The sequence below is a fragment of the Borostomias antarcticus genome (assembly GCF_949987555.1).
Source record: "Borostomias antarcticus genome assembly, chromosome: 6".
Classification (NCBI taxonomy): domain Eukaryota; kingdom Metazoa; phylum Chordata; class Actinopteri; order Stomiiformes; family Stomiidae; genus Borostomias; species Borostomias antarcticus.
Genome location: NC_140239.1, coordinates 10,613,374 through 10,638,417, shown reverse-complemented (window position 1 = coordinate 10,638,417; position 25,044 = coordinate 10,613,374). Strand labels below are relative to the sequence as shown.

Here is a 25,044-nt window from a genome sequence, read left to right as displayed (position 1 = left end):
CCTTAACATTGTTTGCTTTTACATTCCCAGAAAAAACACTGTTGAGTGTTTAGCAGTGAGTTCTTTAGTTTGTCTATGAGCGGTGATAAGGTGAGGATCACCACAGGCAGAGACGCTCACCATTCCTAACAGCTGGCCAAACTGAGCATTGCAGTACATTATCAACCCCAGTTTCAGCCTTTGCCCAACACCTTCAAATGACAAAAAAAAAAAAAAAAAAAGTCAGTGTTGAGCCACTAGGGGCAGGAAGAGACAGATTTACTACTGAAAGACCACAGATATGACTTTTTGCAGGGTGGGTGGGTTTCAGTATGCGTGCCTAAAACGTCGGTAAACAGTGGGGTCGTTAGTGTGTGCCCTGCTGTCCGTGGATGTGTGTAGGTTTGTGTTTATCATTCAAACATCAGGGCTCCTTCGTTGCCGATCGAACCTCTCAGCAGCCCCACACCGAGGGGAACATCCAGCGAGGGGTAGAAAATTAACTTAGTAAGGGTGTAATTACACAGCACGTAACGCAAATACGTGTATTAGATCCTGCTCAATAAGAAAGATGAAAGTTCTCGTAGCCGAGCGTGTCTCTCACTGCCCTCAGCAGCAGTCACTAATGAGAGCCACACACCACACGACTGCTGCTACTGAGGTTACCAAGGAACACATACCAACGGAGCTGAGCCTGGGTGTGTGTGTGAGTGTGTGTGTGTGTGTGTGTGTGTGTGCGTGTGTGTGCGTGTGTGTGCGTGTGTGTGCGTGTGTGTGTGTGTGCGTGTGTGTGTGCGTGTGTGTGTGTGTGTGTGTGTGAGTGAATGACTCACAGGGAGAAAGAGCTGCCAGCTCTCTTATTCACTAGTGATGCGAGGCACCTTAGAAAAACAAAAAACAAGATTGTACACAAACATCTCTAGACTTCAAAACTGAAATGAATATGATTTCAGTCACTTGTGACTGGTACAGTCTCTCTACCAAGTCTGATTCAGCAGGTTATTTGTCAGTTTTCCTTCGCCTGATTCAATATTTGTTGTTAACGGAGGATGAGAATATCTATGATCAACGCCTCTCATGTGCTACCTTGGCAACAGCTTCATGCTGGAGCAGACATGTGCCCCTCCTGTGTCAGTAAATATGTAGTCTGATTATATTAGTGATTATATTACTGTACCACTGAATGTTAGTAAATATGTAGTCTTGTGAGGTTATATTACTGTACCACTGGATGTGTTAGTAAATATGTAGTCTTGTGAGGTTATATTACTGTACCACTGGATGTGTTAGTAATATGTAGTCTTGTGAGGTTATATTAGTGTACCACTGGATGTGTTAGTAATATGTAGTCTTGTGAGGTTATATTTGTGTACCACTGGATGCAACATAACGAAAAAATCAATCAACAGTTTACGCATTACCAAACACAACTGTTGATTTTGTCATGTAAACAAGCAGAACCTTTTTTTCGTTCAGGACCCAGTTTGGAGGTGTCAGCCAGCCACGCCTTAGACTCATGCTGACCCATGGATGTATTGACCCTGTCGCTGAATGATGACATCATCTCTCTCTCTCTCTCCACAGGATCACATCCCCGTCCCTTACCAGCCCGACTCCAGCAGCAACCCGTCCTCCACCACCTCCTCTACGCCCTCGTCCCCGGCCCCGCCCCTCCCCACCAGCGCCACGCCCCCTTCACCCCTACACCCCTCTCCACAGTCTGCCCGGCAACAGAAACAGTTCAACTTGACAGGTACAGTATAGGATTGGATGGTCACTCTTTTAGTTATTTTTTCAAGATGTGTACTTGAACTATCAAACGTGGGATGGCAGATTGATGAGGAAGTAGCAGAGAAACACAAAGCAAGAACAAACAAAACATATTTTACAATAAATTAATCATGTCTTAAATTGTATTTAGAATATTGTTTGTTCAATGATCCTTTATTAATAAGTGCACCAAGTTTGATTGCTATGACCATTAACTTAATTGACATGAGAATACTTCACACACCTGTTTCAATGAAGACATAAAAAGAAAAACACTTTAATCCATTTAATTCCAACACACCCTCAACCCTGAGCGCTCTGCTAACAGCCAATCAGAGAGGATCAGAGGAGCACAGGCACTTTGACCCCCCTCACTCCGCCTCTGTTTCCCTCCAGCCTCCAGCTACTTCAAATACAAGCAGCAGTTCATCTTTCCTGGTGAGTGCATCCTAATTGATCATTACCCCTACCCACAATGCACAGCAGCATGAAGGAGGAGGACTCTTTTGATGTTGTGATGATTCGTCTCCTCACCATGGCCTGCTGTGTGGTCTCTCAAAATCTATGGGGAAGGCGGTGGGGGGGGGTTGAGATGTCAGAAAATACAGATAAGGGGTTCTCACTGATACTGGACCTGTTGTTACCGTCACACAGGGGATTGGGGAAACCAGAACACACCCATACAGAGAAGGGCTTTTCAGTTATAGATGTTTGGTGTGAACTGGAGAGAACAGATCCAGTGCATTTTACCGGGCCGGTCATGGCAGCCCGAAGACCATTTTCAAAAGTTCCTGGTCACGCAAACGCCTGTATGGACCTGTTAACAGTAGCATCACGCGCTATTACACCGCAGCCGGTTTGATATGAATATGATGATGATGATGTCATGTCGAGTGTGTCCGGATGACCTTTGACCCTCCCCGCAGACGTGGCGCCCGAGGCCCCCAGCAGAGCTCCGCAGGTGATCCTGCACCCTGTCCTGTCAGAGCCCGGGTGAGTAGTAGCAGCTCCAGGAGGTCGGGACCAGGGTTACTGTACATACATGACATGTCTACTGTACTGTGGTCTGGAGTATCAGTCATCAGCCCAGATCTACCACGGAGCCCCGAAACTCTATCACAGCAAAATATAACGACTCTGTTCAATCATACCTTCATCTGACTTCATTTTTGGTGCTCTGTTGACATTACCCATTTTGAGTTTGTTCTACTTTTTGTTCTTAAACACATTTCAAATTTGTTTCCTGGACTATCTGTGTTCCTGAGAAAATTCTTCTCACAAAAACAAGTTCCTTTACTTAATTCTATTTAAGGCAACGGGTTTCCTCGCTTTTCTAAAGTAAAGTCATACGACACGTCTTACAGTGATGCGCTTGTGGAGATCTGAGAACATCTGATGGGTATAAACAATGTGGCAGCATCTCAGACTCTGACGGGCTGGTTGGAAATGGGTTTTAGGAGCACTTCGTCTGGACTTAGTCTGTCCAGGGGAGGTTAAATCTACTATTCACAAAACCTCTGAATCCTACTGTCTCCAGCCAGTGATCTGGGTTAGCAAATGACCTGAAAATGTTGTTTTTCCAGTAATATGCCAGATCCGCTGTGTAGAGTGACAGGGAGATGTTTCCGCTTTGTTGTCCAACCACCAAAACAGATGATTTCAGCCAGAGCCATGCATTTCTGCCACGCTATTAGTTAAAGGGGATCTCAAAGTTATTGGAGCAAAGATATCTGGGGGACAATTTCAGAGTAAGAGCAGACAAGACAAACACTAAGGGGCTAATGCTAACATGGCCTTGCCTTTACGCTACACTTACAGATGCCAACTGAATTTCAGTTGAGTTTTGAAAACGTGTTGCTGTGTAAAACGAGGATGAGGGCACGGGGTGATGAGATGCCTTTGGACTTGTCTGTTATCTGGATAACAATCTCAATCCATCACCAAATTTGAAGGAATCATTTATTATTTAGGAGATATTTGCAACTGAATAATCTGTAGGATAATAATGGCAGGTTTCTTTATACATGACAAATCAGTCTTCCTTTCCAGCACTCCCTCTCTTTCTGGGCAATGCTTTCTCTTTCTCCCTCCTCGCTCTCTCTCTTTCTCTCTCTCTCTCCCTCCTCTCTCTTTCTCCCTCTCTTTCTCCTTCCTCTCTCTCTTTCTCCTTCCTCTCTTTCTCTCTCTCTTTCTCCTTCCTCTCTCTCTTTCTCCTTTCTCTCTCTCTTTCTCCTTCCTCTCTCTTTCTTTCTCTCTCTTTCTCTCTCTCTTTCTCCCTCCTCTCTCTTTCTCCCTCTCTTTCTCTGTCTTCTCTCTCTCACTCTCTCTCTCTCTCACTCTGCCTCTTGTCAAATGTGAATACATTAGTGCAGCTATGAAACGCACATTCTCATGATTTAATTAGAGCCATGCAGTCATCTTTTGCTGCATGTATCCATGCCCCCCCCCTGCCCCCCCCCCCCCCCTTTACAGCAGCGTCTCCACTGTGTTAATGAGGTCCAGCCTGAACCCCAGCACCACCTGCCTGGAGAGTGTCATTAGGACGCACCTGCCATGGGCCATCCTCCTCACCAGTCACCTGCCACCCCACACACCCACACACCAGGGCTCCACACACACACACACCAGGGCTCCACACACACACACACCAGGGCTCCACACACACACACACCAGGGCTCCACACACACACACCAGGGCTACACACACACACACACCAGGGTGCCACACACACACCAGGGCTCCACACATACACCCACACACACACACACACACACACACACACACACACACACACATACACCATGGCTCCACACACACAGTATGGAAGAGAGAGGGGGAGAGAGAGAAATAGAGAGAGAGAGAGAGAGAGAGAGAGAGTGTGTGTGTGTGTGCGTGTGTGCATGTGTGTTTGTGTGTGTGTGTGTGTGTGTGTGTGTGTCACATACCAGTGCTAATGATGACACAGACAGGTTTGTAGAGTATGGGAGTCTGTCTCCAGAATGCGGGTCCTCCAGTCTGGATGCGAGGACAGAGCTGAGACAGGCTCACGCAGCACACGCGTCATCAGCGTACAGGGCGACCTTACGGGCCTTGTTCCCGCATGATGGAATGCTCAGCACACTGTTCTCTGTGAAGGCGTCATGGCGTCACATGTGTCCTTCTCTTCTAGACATGAGGGGAACCCTTTACTACAGATCGAAGTTGAACCTACATCAGACGTAAGTTGATCTCTGTCAGTATGAATTGTGTTGTCATTGAATCGTTACCATTGAAGACACCAGTCCTCAACCACAACAATCACTTTGCAAAAACAAAACAAAAAAACATTGACTCTGTCATGATTTTTATATAACATCTAATAGATTAATTAAGATTAATTATATTTGACCTGGATATATGGACCTTTTATACATTTATTACTTTGTTATCATCTCGGCAGATAATTGACTCTGTGGGCCATTAGGTCCAATAAAACAGCAAGGACCCAGCAAGAATCTGTATTATTTGTATATACCGGATACAGGTACAGGATATACTCAGGGGCTAGGGTGAGGGATAGGGTTCTGGCTGGGAATGAACTCGGTCGCTAGCTCCAGCCCTTATGAAACAAACAGTCAATCGACTGTTCAATCAAACAATACATTTCCATATATTATAGGAAACTAGTGGTTATTTTTTTCCAATATACTGCACTATTTGAAAAGCGGCAATTCCTTATATATTATTCAATATATTATATATAAATATATATATATTATTCTGTATATTTCCTCCATATAGTTAACATACTTTAATATATTGACAGTTAATATATAGGGGAATATATTTTCTTTATAATTGCATAAGGGAGAGGCGGGTGTTTCATACCCCATCCTATATTTCTAAGGAAGGCTAGTGGCACTAAGAGCAGAAGAGCCATTCATCTCAGTTTCACCTCAGGGTTCCGAACGTACTGTCGGGCTCTTAATCTTCGATAATGACCGGCTGGCCATACGTTAGCCCTTATGTACAGTATTCCCCCCCACCCCCGCACAGCACCGCCCCCAGATCTGCGCCACGTGCCGCAATTTCGTAGCATGCCACCCTGAGATTTTGGACAATCAATAAAGTTTCGAACGAAACTCCTGTTTTCCAGAACGAGGAGGGCGTCGGCGAGGCGGAGGACTCGGGCGACGAGTTCGAGGAGCTGAACCTGTCACTTCTGTCGGCCCGAAGCTTCCCGCGCAAGGCCAGCCAGACCAGCATGTTCCTGCAGGAGTGGGACATCCCCTTCGAGCAGCTGGAGATGGGGGAGCTCATCGGCAAGGGCCGCTTCGGACAGGTGTTCCATGGGCGCTGGCACGGCGAGGTGGCCGTCCGGCTCATCGACATTGAGCGGGACAACGAGGACCAGCTGAAGGCCTTCAAGAGGGAGGTGATGGCGTACCGCAACACACGCCACGAGAACGTGGTGCTCTTCATGGGCGCGTGCATGAGCCCCCCGCACCTGGCCATCATCACCAGGTAAACCCTAACGCTAACCCCTAACCCCTCACCTGGCCATTACAGGTAAACCCTAACCCCCAAACCTAACCCCTTACCTGGCCATCATCACCTGGTAAACCCTAACCCCTAACCCCAACCCCTCACCTGTGATGATTAGACTCACAAGTCAGTCTCACTAGAGACTAAGGACTTTCAGATTTCATCGCTTAAAGTGGGTGGAAACAGTTAAAGAGTTTTTTTTACCAGAGCTGCATTGCAGAACCAATCCAAGTGAATAAGAAAAAACAACAACGCCTGCATTGCAGAACAAATCCAAAGTCTTGAGGGCGTAGCTTTGTTCAGGTTTGAACCAATCTGAAGTCTTGAGGGCGTAGCTTTGTTCAGGTTTGAACCAATCCGAAGTCTTGAGGGCGTAGCTTTGTTCAGGTTTGAACCAATCCAAAGTCTTGAGGGCGTATCTTTGTTCAGGTTTGAACCAATCCAAAGTCTTGAGGGCGTAGCTTTGTTCAGGCTTGAACCAATCCAAAGCAGAGGACCCAAATGTCTGGTATTGCGAAACTGTGATGATGGCCTCAAACCTGGACAGACCCAGTGGTGGGGCTAGACAGGGTTGGGGTTCATCCATGTTTGCGTCAAGAAAGTGCTGCATTACTCTCATGGGTATCATTATTGTCTCAATCATGGCTGTAAAGGTTGGAAATTCTCCCTGGCATGCTTCTTAAAATGTACCCTTTCACTTAGAGATGGAAATCTCGGTAACCTTTAACACTGACTCCATGAAGGCAAGGCAAGGCAAGTTTATTTGTATAGCACATTTCAGTAACAAGGCAATTCAAAGTACTTTACATGAGACATTAAAAGCATTAAGACAAAGTGCAACACATAAAAGGTCATATAAAACGAAATGCAAAAAAATAAAAAAAAAATAAAGAAAGTCAAATGAAGGCACAGCCACCTGTAACCTGACTTCTCGCATTATTCGATCCAGTCACCCCCGACCCCCCCTGCCCCCAGCAATGATGGGGTTAGGTGGATCGTAGTGACCCAGCCTCTGTCACCCCTGGGACTTGTGTCTGAGTTGTTCTCCAACACTGGTTCAGTCTTGTGGATCCATTATAGATCACATACAGCTGTCTTCCTTTCTGGGACACTGCAATCGGGCTCAGGGATGGAGTGAGGTCAGGGTGAGGGTGGTGTGAGGTCAGGGTGAGGGTGGTGTGAGGTCAGGGTGAGGGTGGTGTGAGGTCAGAGTGAGGGTGGTGTGAGGTCAGGGTGAGGGTGGTGTGAGGTCAGTGTGAGGGTGGTGTGAGGTCAGGGTGAGGGTGGTGTGAGGTCAGTGTGAGGGTGGTGTGAGGTCAGGGTGAGGGTGGTGTGAGGTCAGAGTGAGGGTTGTGTGAGGTCAGGGTGAGGGTGGTGTGAGGTCAGAGTGAGAGGTGTCAGTGAAGCGAAAGACTTGACTGGAGGACTGGAGGATGGAAGAGTCTGCCAGGGTTCTGTGCTCCTTCCTCTTCTTCTTCTTCTCTGTGTGTGTGTGTGTGTGTGTGTGTGTGTGTGTGTGTGTGTGTGTGTGTGTGTGTGTGTGTGTGTGTGTGTGTGTGTGTGTGTCCTGAGTGGGCTCTGTCGCTGGCTGATTTGAAGCTTGCAGGGCTGAGCTAACCCTGAAGTGTGCTCATCCACCACAGAGTGCGTGTTGTTATCCAGAGATTGGTGCTCATGCTTGCAGTGGGCTTCATGGATGGGTTGAGAATCCCTCTAAATGTAGCTCTTAGTGCTGAAACCCTTTTTATTTCAGCTTGGCAGCCATGGAATTGTCTGTGGGGTGCTGGACCTGTTTTGGAACCTGGGGCTTATTGTCATAAACTATTGTTTGAAACATAGCTGAATAGCTGAATAAAATGCACACAATAATCGGGAGGAAAACGTTAATGTTAGACTTACAGTACCTGCATCAGTAGCATATCCAGTCATTCTTACATACAGGTATTATGTGAACTTTCTTAATAAAATCATTTTTAGATACAAGAGGAATTGTTCCCTTTAATTTCCCTTCCCCCAGGTGTCTCTTTGGAACTTAGTTGTTAGCATAACTCTTCAAAAGCCTCATCTGATGATGAAGAAGTATAGAGGAGCCAGAATAATGTTCAAAGGGAAAACTCCAGGAGGTGGGGGGGGCTTGGCAGAAAATCAGTTCTGAAGTGTTGTGGAAATTTCTGTCACAGAGTATTGTTCAGGAGAGAGTGAATGCCAACAGTATAAGTTTAACAAGGTGTATTACACACAAGCAGGCAAGCAGCACAGTAGCCACATACAATACATACAAACACCCCCAATAACCCGTCTGGAGAAGGGGACCGCCAAACCTCAGTTGCTTCATGCACACAGCAGTCTGCTATATGAGATATGGCGGCCGAGATCTGCGGTTACAGTCAACATTTATACAGTCAAAAACAACCTTGGTGTCTGGGCCGATTCCTAGCCCTCGCCTCCCACCCCCCAGTCCAGCTGGATTCCTGTTTTGTCAACAGAGAGACTGGCAAGGCTGGGGTGCGAGCAGAGAAAGTTACTTCTACAAAAACATAAGATTACAGAGTACACAGCATTCTTTCTCTAGCCAAGGTATGAGAGGTCCGTTCGGTGGCCTTCCATTACATGGAAAATTCTGTGTTAATATTATTTGAATCCTTTTGACATAACTAGACCTTGGTAAAATCTCTTTAACACGGTCTGTTATTTAGGCCACAGAATGGGCCTCTCATACCTTGGCTAGAGAAAGAATGCTGTGTACTCTGTAATTGTATGTTGTTGTAGAAGCTCGCACCCCAGCCTTGCTAGCCTTGAAGCGCCAGAGACAACAGACAGTTGAAAGAAAACCTGAACTTGAAAAACAAGTCTCCTCCTTTCTTGTTACTGACAACTGAACAATGAATCCGGGCCATCATCTGGACTTTGTGCTTAACCCTTGAGCTATGGTAATTCAATAAGTCTGACTTCTGACATGAATTTAGAATCCTTGCAAACATCGTAGCAAACTTGCTAATCTGTGGTTGGTAGGTCAAACGATGGGCCCGTTAGCGAACCCCAGAGAGGCTGATATCAACAGGCTCTCACGCAGCAGAGGGTGGGACTGAAGCCACCCTGTACCTCCCCTCCCACACCAAAGCTCCCCAGTCCACATCCCAAACAAGCTTCGGCTAATTAATCCACAAGGGTGAAGACTATGTGGAAATGTTATTATAGATTAGGACTGTGCAAAAAAATCAGCACAGCTATCGCTTTTTTTTTTCTATATAGATTTTCCAGCCCTTCATATTGATGCATACATACTTTTTTTTAAAGAGCTAGAGACAACATTTTTATGTAGAATAATCATAAAAAAAACAACTAACAAGGTCCGTGAGCCAAGAGTGTTGGGACTCCTGATCGCTTGGGACAGAGATGCCATGTGGTACCAACGTCGTAATACTATCGGCTCACGAGCCTTGTTAAGAGGTGGGAACCAAACCTCAAACATCTCAGACAGATAAACACAACATTGATTTAGGCCCTGTCAAAATGTTTTTAATGAATTCATAATCAATCTTTTTTTGTGGGAGAAAAAGCTATATTTGTGTTCCACACCTTTTTAAAAGCTCTGTGGATGTTTTTTGTTTTGTTTGTTTTAAATGATTCGTCTATATAGAAATCACCTCTATATCATATTTAAGCACAAGGAAAATATACAGAACAAGACAACGGAATAGTAGATATACATATACAAAATATTTGTTACAAAAATAAATACATTCATTGGCTGCGGTTACATTATGGCTTTTCATTTGGGTTTCATTTGTGTTTACATGGGAAATAGTCATTCTGAGTGAGGGTTTACATGGGAGACACTTTTAATCGCATTTATTCAGGTCCGCGTAAGGTTTGGGGCTGGGAAGGCTTCTGATTGGACAGGGGTTTACGTTTACCGATAGAAAACACTGTAGTCCTCGTTCCAGATAGCAGCAAGATGGTTGACCACATTATTAGTGCCACCTTTTTCATACTAATTTTGCTTCTGCTAGTGAAGCAGCAGTACAACCGAAACCTTTAACTGCTTACCCTTCGTCTGTTGAGGAGGAGAAGGGATTGTGACGGGACCTGCTAACGGTAGCAGGTCATTTACCACTCATCTCGGGGGCATCACATCCCTGAGGTAAACACTCAGAGCAACAACACATTCTTTTCTTTCCATTTATTGTAGAAAATATAACTACAGAAGTGTAATTGCATCAAAGTCGTATGCACACATTATACATAAAAAATAACATTTTTGACAAATTGATATAAGGTGCATTGAACAAGGCACAGATCCATCTTCTCGCGCGCTATGTACGTAATCGCGCCAGAAGGGCAAGGAAACGAGTTTGCACAGAAAGACCGGAATGAATTTCAATACAATTAAGCGTATACATGTATGAAAAATTATTTAAATCGGATTGAGAATCGGACTACACCAGCCCCTTACATTGGATTCGATTTTCAATCGCATTGGCCATTTTCATTCCGATTTAGGTGTTTACATGATCACTTTTAATAGGATTGGGCTTTCATTCCGAATGAAAACAGAATTAAACTGTCTATGTAAACGCAGATATTGATACATTATTCATGTTTTAAAAGATTTAAAATGTCCTTAAATGTCCTCCGCCCTCAGGATCACCTCCAGGGAGCAGGAAATGGAGTTATATTTTAAGATTTATTTTTCCAAATAAATGACTGCATTATGTGAAAGGACCTGAAAGGAAGTCACACCATGTGTAGCTCTACTAAAGACACACTTCAAAGATACCTTGTGTATGTGTAGCATTCTAGGCTAGCTGCTAATCATGCTAATGAAAGATGCTAATCATGTTAGGCTAGCTGCTAATCATGGTAGAGCTCCCAATTGTGCTAATGATAGATGCTAATCATTATACTGCAGGGATTGAAAGTGTGATTCTTGATTCAGTATGCACATGAAAATGGTGTGTGAGCTTCTCCTGTGCTAGAACTGGACCTCTCAGTGCTGATGCACTTCAAAGCAAATGTCACCTGCTGCTGCTTTTATTACATCTGCAGCCCCAAGACCTTAGTCATTCAATGCAGCCAGGCCCATTAGCACAAAAAACAACAGGATGGACATGATTGAACCCAAATTAGTAGAAATTGGGTGTTGTGCGTTTGGGGCCTTGTTAAGGAGAACGTATAAATATTGATTTTTTGTCTGATTGGTCCCGAGTGGTTGATGTATGAATTGATCTGCTTGGAGCATCCGCAGCACACTACAGTCATTAGCCTCGGACGCCTGGCAGAACCGTATCCCCACAGAGCATAATTACCCTGCCATTTCACAATACTGTAGACTTTCACATACACAGCCCTTATGAAACCAAAATATATTGCGATATATTGGAAAATATAATTTAATAGGAATAGGAAACTAATGCTTATATTTTCCCTTATGTATTATTCAATATATTATGTATGTATCATATATTATTCTGTATATTTCCTCCATACATTTTACATACTTTAATATATTGACCGTTAATATATAGGGGAATATATTTTCTTTGCATAAGGGTAGACGTTCACATACACAGACCTCATTAGCTTAAACGATAAAGCCCAGTTCACCCTGTCCTAAGGGCTTGACTGGTTCACAGCTTGCCGTCAGTGCTCAGTGAATCATGGAGAAACAGGTATGGCAGCCGTCAATGTCATTGGCAGCAGCGTTGTTGTTCACCTGGAGTTGTCGCCGGCGCGTCAACGGCCGACACAAGGCTCACGTCTGCGGGAGAAGCAGCCCTGAGACGAGCTAAAAATGGCCGCCTGTCGCCCTGGCGGTGTGAGTGATGAATGCGTGTGACGTTAGTTGTGACCGGCGTGGCCACTGGGGTCGTGCGGTAGTCACCTGCAGAGAGGTGACGAGACGCAGTCGGGGTGGAGGGCTGGACGGTGGGGGCGGGGGGGGGGGGGGGGGTTGGTCTGTTAGTCCCTCACTGTGACCCATCACCACTCCACCTCTTCAGCCTCTACGGACGCTACAGCAGGGGCTCAGTGTGGAACGGCTGCCTTTGCCCATGATAGGATGGAATGACTGATCCAGAGTGTGTGTGTGGGGGGAGTTCTTTGAACAAGTAAACCGGCTGTCGTGGGTCAATAGAGATTGATTGATTGATTGATTGATTGATTGATTGATTTTATAGATATTGCAGGCCTTGCATCCAAAGGATAGCATGTAAAAGTGTAAACACTTGTGTGGGAGTAAACATGGTCCCTGATGTCTTAAAACAGGACAGACGGTAACACATTGCATCCACAATATCCTCTAAAACAATAATCAACAAAAAACTACAAGAACAACCATAATATTTCATGAAACCCCAATCCCTGTTCAACAATCTCCCATTAGTCTGTGAGAACAGTAGATCCTAGCACTATCAACCAGGTAAAGCATGAGAGGAGAGGAGGAGAGGAGGTAGGGGTAGATGGAGGACAGGAGATGGAGGGAGATGGAGAGGAGGAGATGAGAGGAGGAGATGGAGGGGAGGACATGGAGAGGAGGAGATGGAGGGGAGGAGATGGAGAGGAGGAGATGGAGAGGAGGAGATGGGGGGTGATGGAGGTAGAGGGAGAGGAGGAGATGGAGGGGAGGAGCTGGAGAGGAGTAAATGGAGCTAGAGGGAGAGGAGGAGATGGAGGGGAGGAGATGGGGAGGAGGAGATGGAGGTAGGTGGAGAGGAGGAGATGGAGGGGAGGAAATGGGGAGGAGATGGAGAGGAGGAGATGGAGGTAGGTGGAGAGGAGGAGATGGAGGGGAGGAGATGGGGAGGAGATGGAGAGGAGGAAATGGAGGTAGAGGGAGAGGAGGAGATGGAGGGGAGGAGATGGGGAGGAGGAGATGGAGGTAGGTGGAGTGGAGGAGATGGAGGGGAGGAAATGGGGAGGAGATGGAGAGGAGGAGATGGAGGTAGGTGGAGAGGAGGAGATGGAGGGGAGGAGATGGAGAGGAGGAAATGGAGGTAGAGGGAGAGGAGGAGATGGAGAGGAGGAGATGGGGAGGAGGAGATGGAGGTAGGTGGAGAGGAGGAGATGGAGGTAGGTGGAGAGGAGGAGATGGAGGTAGAGGGAGAGGATGAGATGGAGAGGAGTAGAGGTAGATGGAGAGGAGGAGATGGGGGGGAGGAGATGGAGAGGAGGAGATGGGGGGGGGGATGGAGGGAGATGGGGGGAGGAGGAGGAGAGGAGGAGATGGAGGGGAGGAGATGGAGAGGAGGAAATGGAGGTAGAGGGAGAGGTGGAGATGGAGGGGAGGAGATGGGGAGGAGATGGAGGGAGATGGAGATGAGGGGAGGAGATAGAGGTAGATGGAGAGGAGGAAATGGAGAGGAGTAGATGGAGGGGAGGAGATGGAGGGGAGGAGATGGAGAGGAGGAGATGGAGGGGAGTTGATGGAGGGAGATAGGGGAGGAGATGGAGGGGAGTTGATGGAGGGAGATGGGGGGAGGAGATGGAGGGAGATGGAGGGGAGGATATGGGGGGAGGAGAGGAGATGTGCACTTCCCTTCACAACCACACCCCCTCTAGGTCAAGATCGTACTGTGTGATATGAAACAAGTTGACTTGTAACTGGGTGTGAGCTGTATTCACAGGGCGCATGGCTGACATGTGATCCTCTTTCACAGCTTGTGTAAAGGCAGGACCCTGTATTCAGTGGTGAGAGACGCCAAGGTGGGTCTGGACGTGAACAAGACCAGGCAGATCGCCCAGGAGATGGTCAAGGTAATCCTGCCAGACTAAGGAGTGCGTTGAAATTCAGCGAACATGGCAAAAACGTTTGCAAATGTTTGCAAACTACAGTATTTTAAACTTATTTTTTTCCAATTCGCTGTTTCCATGCATCTGGAAAGTACTCACACCCCTTTACTGTTTCCACATTTTGTTATGTTACAGCCTTATTCCAAGATGATTTCTAGATTTCTAGTAGATTTCTCACTAATCTACACACAATACCCCATAATGACGAAGTTAAAAATGTTTTTTTGAATTTTTGCAAATGTATAAAAAAAAAAGAAAAAAAAAAGAAATATTATGTACATAGGTATTCACACCCTTTACTCAGTACTTTGTTGAGGCACCTTTGTCATTGATTACAGCGTCAAGTCTTGCGTATTACGCTACATGCTTGGCACACCTGTATTTGGGGTATTTCTCTCTCAAGCTCTGTCAGGTTAGATGGCGAGTGTTGCTGTTGCTGCACAGCTATTTTCAGGTCTTTCCAGAGATGTTCAATCAGGTTCAAGTCTGGACTCTGGCTGGGCCACTTAAGGACATTCACAGACTTGTCCTGAAGCCACTCCTTCGTTGTCTTGACTGTGTGCTTAGGATTGTTGTCCTGTTGGAAGGTAAACCTTCGCTCCAGTCTGAGGTCCAGAGCGCTCTGGAGCAGGTTTTCATCAAGGATCTCTCTGTACATTGCTTCATTCATCTTTCCCTCGATCCTGACTAGTCTCCCATTTCCTGCCAATGAAAAACATCCCCACAGCATGATGCAGTCTGTAGGGATGGTATTGGCCAGGTGATGAGCGCTGCCTGGTTTCCTCGAGACATGACGCTTGGCATTCAGGCCAAAGAGTTCAATCTTGGTTTCATCAGACCAGAGAATCTTTAGGTGCCTTAACTCCAAGGTGCCTTTTACTGAGGAGAGGCTTCAGTCTGGCCACTCAGCCATAAAGGCCTGATTGGTGGAGTGCTGGAGAGATGGTTGTGCTTCTGGAAGGTTTTGCCATCTCCACAGAGGAACGCTGGAGCTCCGTCAGAGAGACCATGGGGTTCTTGGTCACCTCCACCACCCAGCTCTAGGAAGGGTCCTGGCGATTCCAAACTTCCATTTAAAAATGATGGAGGCCACTGTGTTCTTCAGGACCATCAATGCTGCAGATTTTTTTTTTTTACCCTTTCCCAGATGTCTCAGAGGTCTATGGACAATTTCCTCAACTCTGTGGCTTGGTTTTGGCTCTCACATGCACTGTCAACTGTGGGTTATTAACTAATCACTAATCTAATCACTGCCAAAGGTACCTTGAAAAAGTACAGGGTAAAGGCTCTGAATACTTATGTACATGTGATATTTCTGGTTTTTATTTTTTAATACATTTGCAAAAATTCACTTTGTCATTATGGGGTATAGTGTGTACATTGATGAGGAAAAAATTAATGTAATCCGTTTTGGAATAAGGCTGTAACATAACAAAATGTGGAAAAAGTGAAAGGGTGTGAGTTCTTTCCAGGTGCACTGTACTGTAAATGCAGTCCATTTACCATTACCATTTACCATAAGCGAAAGGTCTGAAAAGGTAGTTTGCAGTGAACAAAAATGGACACTGGACTGAGAGAAACATGAATTGTATGATTGAATGAATTAATCGAAGGCCCTTTCACTTTCAACTAACGTTAATTGAAGTTGCAGCACAAAAATCATAGTTGATGACAGAGGCGGCTGAGAGGAGGCGACACACGCTCTGGTCGCCATTTATGTTTAATACAAACCATCCGGAACATTCTGAAAAAGCCGTGAAGGCGTTCAAAGAAAACACTGCCACGAATGTTTGTCTCCGTTTGGTGAATTTGAAGGCAGCCAAGGTCTCTATATTACTAATACAGTAATAAAAAGTCTTGTATAATCACTGAAATGAGTTGTATTTGTGCCTGTGGTCTGTTCTCAGGGGATGGGCTATCTCCATGCCAAGGGGATCTTACACAAGGACATGAAGTCCAAGAATGTCTTCTACGACAACGGCAAAGTGGTCATCACTGACTTCGGACTCTTCACCATATCTGGGGTTCTTCAGGCTGGCAGGTAACATTAGGTGTTTTTTTTATTAAACCACTTTGGACCTGTTTGGTTGTTTGGTTGAACAAGATACAGCTGTAGTTGGAAGACAACAAATAATTTGTTTATCCATGTTTTATCCACCTAAGTGTATTCTTCTTATTTACACTTAGACATGTCAAAGTTAAATTAGTTGATTAATATACGAGAAGACCTGGATTTCTTCCTAAGTACTGTTTGTGCTAAATGTACTATATAGTACCGTGTTCTATGTAGAGTACAGTGTGTGGATTATACTATACAGTAGCTGTGCTCAAGCTAAATTCTCGGCTTGATTATGATGAGTTTGATTAACCCAGTTGAAAAGGAGCGTGACAGCATCATTAGTGATTTCTCATGTTGTGACAGTTCCTTTTATTGTACAGTAGGTATTATAGTGGCTCATTGGTCTGTATATGGCAGGGAATTGGCACAGGGTAATCTCTATTTAATTTGTATCTCGGAGAGTGATTAAAATCAATCTCAGCTGCGGCACAGCAGAGACACGAATGCTCCTGAAATGCCATCTGCCAAAAACTTTCACCCCCCGAGGAACTCAAATCCATCTTCAAATCTAGGTTGTACTGTTTACAAAGTACCTCCAAAGAAAAGGCTGCTCTCACAGAGCCGTGCAGACTGTGATTGACTTATGGGAGGAAAGAACAACTGCTGTAATTGAGCTATCATTTTATTAGTCTTGATGGCTTTGTTTCAATCTGTCACATCAATTAAAATCCCCAAGGTTAGAAATGCCTTTCAGTTAATGAGGGAAATGGAATTAGCCCACACACACTCAGCGGTGATCAGTGTAATCATTATCTTTTTTGCTATATGGCTTTGTCTTTAAAACTGAGTGTTTACTGTCTGTAACAGATCAAAGGTACAATATGTGTGGTAAAAGTTGTTCATTGTACAGTAACTTAAAAAAGAGTGCTACTGTGTAGAATCGTAGCAGAATTGCAACTTTCTGGGGGGAAAGTAAGTTCCAGATAGGACCAAAATGACATTACATTACAGTCATTTAGCAGACACTTTATCCAATGCGGATAAAATTACAATAATGTTCCAGATAGAACCCTTTTCAGGAAGGAAGAAAGAACCATTTGGGCTCCAAACAGCAAACCGAGGTTCTGGAAACATTCTGTCTGGACCCCATCCAGCAGAGGGTTCTTCTGCTGCTACTAATAGTTCTGTACAGCTCTCAGTTTTTAAATGTTCTATTTAAGCATTTTCTGTTGATTTCATTCACATATGAAACTAGACCTCCGGTCATTAATGATTATGTGGGTTTGTGCGCGTGCACATGCGTGTAAGCAGGACATGGTATTGCTGCATTTGACAGGAGGAAAGTATCCAGTATATGCCAGTCCAAACACCGTGTCTCTGTGACCTTCCCATGTCCAGATATGTCCAGTTCAGCTCCCTCCATTGACAATGAATGGGGGGAATTTTTCGCATCCAAAAAATGAATGGAGGTGAATAGCCAGCCTAGTTTGTCCGGCTCGTGGACCCAGCCCATGATTTGTATCCGCTTTTAAGGGCTTCTAAGTTTCACCATGCGACATGCTTCCACCAAGTTTCATGAACATCGGTCTGGTAGTTTTTTGCGTAATCCTGCTAAAGAACCAACCAACCAACCAACCCACTACGAAAACATAACCTAATAATAAATATTCGTCAATATCTTTGATAAATCTGTCCTCACACATAACAGCTTTAAACCAAGGATTTCAGACGTGTTCAATAGCGCTTTGATATGGGTTATTGTATATCAGGAATAATCAGCAGGCGCAGGCTAGTTTTGACCAACTTTATAGTAACTGCCGGCTTACAAGCATCCTTACTGTACAGTATATCAGGGGTGGTGGATTAATATCACAACTAATAGAACTACAGTATGGCTATAAGAGGACTCAAGTAGTGTGGATACCACAGACACTGTGACACCCCCGCTAGGGCTGGCTCTCATACACCTCATCAACACCTGAAGCCTGCATTGACATATGTTGAGGAGTTGATCATATATCATATATGGGTGGTGGTAGTTAAAGGAGAGAGCTATAGGAGAGACAGCGGAAGGAGAGAGCTGTAGGAGAGACAGCACCAGACTCCGGATGGCCATTCTCAAACAACAACAATGACAAACTGTCTTGACATCTCAGTGACGAGCACGAGGAACAGACACACTACTACACCAACAAAGCAACACCACACACTTTCTCCGACAACGACCAATATGCAAGGCCCAACAGAGAGAAGCAGCCCTTCATGAGCAATATGTTCTGAGGATTCATTATCAGGCAGTGGTTGTGTTTCGTGGATGGCCTTGAGAAACAGTTAAGCCATGTGTTGGTGCCAAATGTACATGGAAGAAACATCACATCCTGAGGGGATTGATTCGTCAGAGGAAACATGCTCTGGAGCTATAGTATAGAGCGTGGATATCTCTCCAAAGACGCATGCAGGCAGTGTACACTAATTGTGTGTGTGTGTGTGTGTGTGTGTGTGTGTGTGTGTGTGTGCATGCGTGAACATTGAAGAGTGTGGGGGCTCAGTCTCAGTCTCTCCAGACTTCCTCTCATCACCAGGTGGTGAACCTCGACTGTCTCCTACAGCTCTCTACTCCTGCTGTTTCTCCTACAGCTCTCTACTCCTGCTGTTTCTCCTACAGCTCTCTACTCCTGCTGTTTCTCCTACAGCTCTCTCCTTCTGGCCGTTCATACCCAGATACAGGACCCGAGAGGGGGGGGTCTTTAATTGGCCACATGGTGCCACACACATTACACACAGTGAGCGGCAACATAGCAAACACACACACACACACAGCCGGCCGCTCTACCTCCCAAGCTACGTGCCGCCCCCGATAAACTTCAACACGACCCGTGCTCTGGGTAAATGTCCATCCGTTTTTATTCAAACTTCAGAATATGATTGCTGTAATGCAGCCAAACATTTCAGCCTCAGACTTCTTCAATGGTTGCATGAGCACATTGGTTCTTGAATGTTCTGAACCAAACAAACAACAAACAACTTTTATTATCATACAGTGGATTTTTCACCGCACACAGTGATGAGGCACACACACATAGGGACAGAAGTGTCGACCAAGGAAGTTTTTCTCTGCTCTTCACCCATCCCGGCGTCCTTCCCCCAAGTGCAACTGGGAGCAGACAGTAGGCAGCGTGCCTAGGACGCGCCCGAGGCCAACCAAGCGCTCCTGTCCGTCTTCACCAGGGACGAACAGCATTAGCAATCTGTTCTTCTGCATGTTTTCCATATTGAGTTCTTAATGGGGGCAACCCATGCGAACACTGGGAGGACACGCAAACTCCGCACAGAAAGGCCCAGAGACCTTCTTGCTGTGAGGTGACAGTACTAGGTACTGCGCCACCGTGCCGCACATGAGAAATGTTGGGGTTCAGTGTCTAGGTAAAGGATACTTTGGCACACTCCGGAAGCTGGGATCGAACGGGCTGTTCTACCTCCTGAGCTATTTGCTGCCCCATCCATACTCAGAACCTGTTTGCCCCATCCATACTCAGAACCTGTTCCTTTAAAAGTTGGCTAAATTAATTTCTGGGAACTGTGTATGTGCATGTGGGCAGATTCCGTGCTAGCTTGTTTTTTGTTTTTGTTTTCTTTTTTAGCTTTGCCTAAATGCTTTCATTGGCAGGCGAGACAGCTAATAAACATCTCTGACAGAAACACAGGACAAACATTTACTTGGTGCATTTGCATGGGAACATCATGTAGCAGGGGCAGGCAGTGGTGCACATCAAAGCCAATTACCTGGAAATGCCAAACTTTGACAGCCATTCATTCGCTGCCCTACTTCCTGTCAGAGGTGTAGAGAGAACTCATACTGAATATGCCAACAATACAGTACTAGTTTCTTTCTTTCAATAACGCACACCAACTTTTCATCTTAAATGAAAACTTTTTCAGTTGGGACTGTGAATCCAGTCTCAGACTGTTGAATTACATTTACATTTAGTAATTAGGCTGATGTTTTTATCCAAAGCAACTTACAATACATTACAATTTGCAATGCAATACAATAAGTCATTTGTCTCTAGAGTACGTGAACTGGCTGTACACCCCAGTCATTGGTCATTGGCCCAGTGGATATGAACCCAGGTTAGGGGGAGGGGGGGTTCTATTTTTTTGGCAGTGGGGTCACAGGCCAGCTAATGAGTAGTGGTTTCCGATCCCCCACTATAAATGACTTTGACTAAGATTAGACACACCACACTAGGACTCAGGATTTGATAAAGCTTGGAATCCTTCATTTTGGAAAGTGTGCTTGCGCCATTCATATTGAACAGAAGCCTTTTAAGTTGGAACACACTCTGATGTTTGTAATTGCTTTCTTTAAGCATGTAGCAATGTTTTGTATTAATTTGTATTATTATATGTATTTTGTATTTAGAATTGTTATATTGTATTTATTTATATATTGTGTGTATATTGTTTTGTGTTCAGGACTCTTTCAAAAGATATATATATATATATATCAATGGAGCTCTGAATAAATAAAGGTTAAATAAATAATGAAATGAGTTTGTCAGAATAGAAAATGAAATCCCTGATGATTTACCTGGGGCCTGTACAACCAAAATGGTCCCCGTTTATTTAATCAATACAACTCCAGGATCCTCCCTCTTAAGCATCTATTGTATTTATATTTTTCTAGTGTTGCACTTTGGCTTTAGCAGTAGATTATGATCTTAGCCACTTGTTTAGAAAGGAGATGCACTTGTGAGTTCTGGTGAGTAGTAGCACACTGACTACCTATGTTATATGCAATTATTGCAAGTCGCTTTGGATGAAAGTGTCAGCTAAAGACTGTAAGGTAATTTTAAGTTCTCAGTTAGGGGATTCAAAATGGAAACCACAATTTAACATACTGTTAAGTCACGAAGATGCTGTTATCATGATTGCAAATAGACTAGACCAGGCAGATATAATTCAACACCCACAGGGTGCGCACACTATGTAGGACAGCTGCTATCCAACCTGGGAGAACTCCCAGGATGTGTTTTGAAGTAGTTGAAAAGGTCAGGATTTTTTAGTCATATTGGGGGTGGGTGGGGGCTTGAGGCGTCTACAACTCACTTGAGAGCCTTAGTCATCAGAAATTAGAATTTCTCATTGGCCAGGATGTTCCACAGGGTGTTAACTTATGGATAAGAGAAGATTCAGCCTTGCACACAAAAAATACAACTGTGTTTTTGTCAATTCTCGTTCCGGAACTTTGAAATGACTTCCTGTCAGCACAGTTGACCAGACACCCTGTTTAGAATTCATCCTGTTGTCTGGTCTGTCTCCTCTCCACAGCAGAAGGGAGGACAAACTCCGGATCCCCAGCGGATGGTTGTGTCACCTGGCCCCGGAGATCGTCCGACAGCTCTCCCCAGACACGGAGGAGGACAAGCTCCCTTTTTCCAAACAGTCTGACGTTTTTGCTTTCGGGTGAGTAACTTTCTTTCATCTTCAGTAGTTTCATCTTTTCATCTTTTCCAGTAGCTATGCAGATATTTTCCCAATCCGTTATTATAGAACAGATCTAAGGACCGTATGATGACACACAGTCTTCCATATAATTTCTGTCTTTGATATTTTGCCAAGGCTTGTATCATAAAAAATAGATGGTGTCAAGGGGCATCCTAGTGGAGTTCCTCGAGTGTTGAAATTCAAATAATTTCCCCCCTAAACGTGTCTTTTCCAGTTGTCTAACCTCAACCCATCATGTCCGCAGTGCTTTCACTTTCCCTGCCTCCAGCCTGTTTTTTTCATAATCATCACCAATGATTTTGTGGGGGTGGACACTGCTCTGCTGACTCCTAACACAATTGCATTTTCAGATGGTCCCCCATATGGGGTTCTGTCACTGTCTCATTCTGAAGGGATGGATGCAGTGTTCAGGAACATTGTCCAGCTGCTCTGTAAACCCTTGTGCTGCCTAGAGGTGACACTCGCTGCATTTTAACATATTCAAAGCCGCCCCTACTTCCTGTCCATGTTTTATTTTTAGACATCGCCATAGCAGTCACAAAGACAACGGTTCCTAGGAAAAGAGGACAGCGTTGCTCACTTTTAATGGACTCTTTATTATGTACTGTAGTCTACATCTGTGAAAAGTACCTTGCCTGTTCATACCTTTTAAAGGGTTATTTTACAGCTTTTAAGTAGCATCTGTGGTGCACATCTCATCCTTTTGACCAGCTAATATGAAAAGTAAACTTTAAACTTCCATCTCCTGTACACTACAGAATGTTATTTGATGATAAAAGCTAGGTTGGTGTGAGTTTTCTGTGAAGATTGATACTGTAACAGATACACTTCCCACTTTTTGACTGCTTGCAGAACCATCTGGTATGAGTTGCATGCGCGTGAGTGGCCTTACAAGGACCAGCCGGCTGAGGTGATCATCTGGCAGGTGGGAAGTGGAATGAAGCCCAATCTCACCCAGATCGGCATGGGGAAGGAGATCTCAGTGAGTGGTCTTCAAAACTAGATACCGCACTAGAACTGTTGGCTGTGGGAAGGACATCTCAGTGACTGATCTTCAAAACGATAGTTAGCCTATGCTAACAGTTCTACGAAGGAGGCCAAGCGCCTTGGAGGTATGCTTTGTTGGTATATTCCCCCGCGCAAGCGTCAACAGCTGATCATTTTTACACATAATCGATCAATCAGGATGGAGCAGCATTGCTATATAAGCCCATGCACTAGCCATTCGTCTTCTGAAAACAGATGGGGGTGCAGTGGGGTATACAACATGGTAGGCTCCGCCTCCTTCATAGAACTGTTGTTATAAAGCTGTATCAACAATGTCAGGAGGCTCCGCCCCTCAGGGGCTACGCTCCTATTGGTACACCAGGGATGGAGACTACCGATACTCTCCTCTCCGCTGGACCCGAACACGCCTCAAGTGTGTAACATAGCACTAAGCAAACCGCAACCCTGGCAATCCACCGTGCCCAACAAAGGGTCAATGGGATGCAGCTAAAATTACACACACTGTGTTCCACAGAGGAAGTGTGATGGCCTCTACAGACTACATGAATTCAGGAAGATTATTTTTTTGACGCAGACAAAGTGTCCAGCGTCAGGCACGATTTTGAACATCGGGAACGACGAAAAGCCTTTAAGTGTGACATAGTACAAATCGCTTACCTCAAGTTCTCCTTGAAGGAAAGACAGCCCATACTGTCCTCTTTGTTACACCCAGCAACGGGTCCACAATCATTTTTTAGGGGCCGAGCAACCTCAGCTGACGGTCCCTCTTGTATTTCCCAATATTCAGAATCTTCTTCTTCTTCCCAGGAAGTGTGACTTCCCAGATTGTGCCAGGGAGTCAGAATTATTTGGCACAGTACCCCGTCACCATAATTTCGAGTATAAATGAAGCTTGAATACAATGCATACAATACTTCTTCAATTATAAATTTTGTTGTACCAGCAATGTTACAATGACAATAAAGGAAATCTTGAATCTTGACTGACAATTTCTTGACCGAACTACCTGAACTTGTGACCATCGTGAAAGACAAAAAAGAATAATTTGTGTAGTTTGGTCAGGCCATTAGACGTCAAGCACAAGCAGCTTGCCAGAGAGTCTGAACAGCCTGTGAAGTTAAAACATCCCCTACGATAAACGATGTCCCCTATGAAAGCGACGATAAACACAGACAGAGAACGAGTCCCAGTGGAAACATCACACCGGTAAAAACAGACTAGCGGACCAGGACGGCGCCGTACGGATGTCCTGAGCTCCAACGCAAAGTCAATGTTGGCCACGCCTCCAGTAGAGTGGGCGCGGAGATCGGTCCGGCGTAGCCCGAGCCCGCCGACTCATAGGCCATCGAGATACGATACGATAGTACTTTATTATCAGCTGAAATTTGTCAAGCTGAAATTTGTTTTGCATCCATGGCAATCAGATGCGTTCACGTCATCCAATGAGAAAGGCGCTGCGCAGAGATCTGGGCTGGCCAAGCGCTACTGTGCCACAACACAGAAAACAGTTGTCGTGACAACAGTGACTGAACACCTGGCATGAAAAATCTCCACCACGTACTCCCTCCCTGATGGTGGATGACGCGCGATGACCGTCAAAGAGAGAATGCAGAAGTTCCAAAGTACAGTAGGAACGCTCCTGCAGCTCAAATCTAGATACCGCTCTAGAACTGTTTGCTGGAGGGAGGAGATCTCTGTGAGCCATCTTCAAAACTACATATCGCTGCGCTACAACTGCTGGTTATGGGTCTGTTCTGATCGTTCCTCGCTGCAGTTCTCAAGATAACTGTCCCTCTGCATGTGCTTCTCTTCATTCTTACAATTACAGACTTGTCTCTCTCGGCGTCTGTATGGGTCACTGACCCGGCCCGTGTCTCTCTCTGTCCCCAGGACATCCTGCTGTTCTGCTGGGCTTTCCAGCAGGAGGGGAGGCCCAGCTTCTCTAAACTGGTGGAGCTGCTGGAGAAGCTGCCAAAACGGAACCGACGCCTTTCCCACCCGGGGCACTTCTGGAAGTCAGCTGAGTATGTTAAATGAGCTAGGGATGAAACAACATCGAGTAGAAAACCACCACCAATCCAAAAATAAATAGAACTCTCTATGAGTTCCAAAAGCCAGCCACCGAGTCAACCTGCCCCCTGTGTAATGTTCATGTGTATGTAAAGATATGTTCAGTTGAACTTCTGAACTCATTTTTGGCTTATAGTTTGATCGTGTGGAAGTTTTCTTTTAACTGACTTGTTTTCTTCTAATTTCTTCTATTTCTTTTCTCAGCGTCACTTTTTTGTAAAAACACTTTTGTCATAATTTGTCATTGTGTACTGCAAGGATGCATTTTTCAGGACAAATACAGGAATGTTGCCTTTTATTTTTTTCTTTTCGGAACAGAATAGTTTTCAGAATG

General features: G+C 45.0%; 1 protein-coding gene across 1 annotated transcript in view; it reads left to right on the top strand.

Annotated features, from left to right (window-relative positions):
- ksr2 (kinase suppressor of ras 2) overlaps positions 1-24,677 on the top strand; it is a gene marked incomplete at both ends in the record, with an annotated part of 132,504 nt that extends 107,827 nt beyond the window's left edge. Inside the window, 10 exons of the mRNA XM_084439544.1 lie at positions 1,564-1,732; positions 2,146-2,187; positions 2,676-2,742; positions 4,920-4,968; positions 5,886-6,253; positions 13,933-14,029; positions 15,973-16,106; positions 21,456-21,590; positions 22,485-22,614; positions 24,531-24,677. Of these exons, the coding sequence (XP_084295670.1) occupies positions 1,564-1,732; positions 2,146-2,187; positions 2,676-2,742; positions 4,920-4,968; positions 5,886-6,253; positions 13,933-14,029; positions 15,973-16,106; positions 21,456-21,590; positions 22,485-22,614; positions 24,531-24,677 (1,338 nt within the window). The remainder of the gene's footprint in view (positions 1-1,563; positions 1,733-2,145; positions 2,188-2,675; positions 2,743-4,919; positions 4,969-5,885; positions 6,254-13,932; positions 14,030-15,972; positions 16,107-21,455; positions 21,591-22,484; positions 22,615-24,530) is intronic.
- Positions 24,678-25,044: the final 367 nt, after the last annotated feature.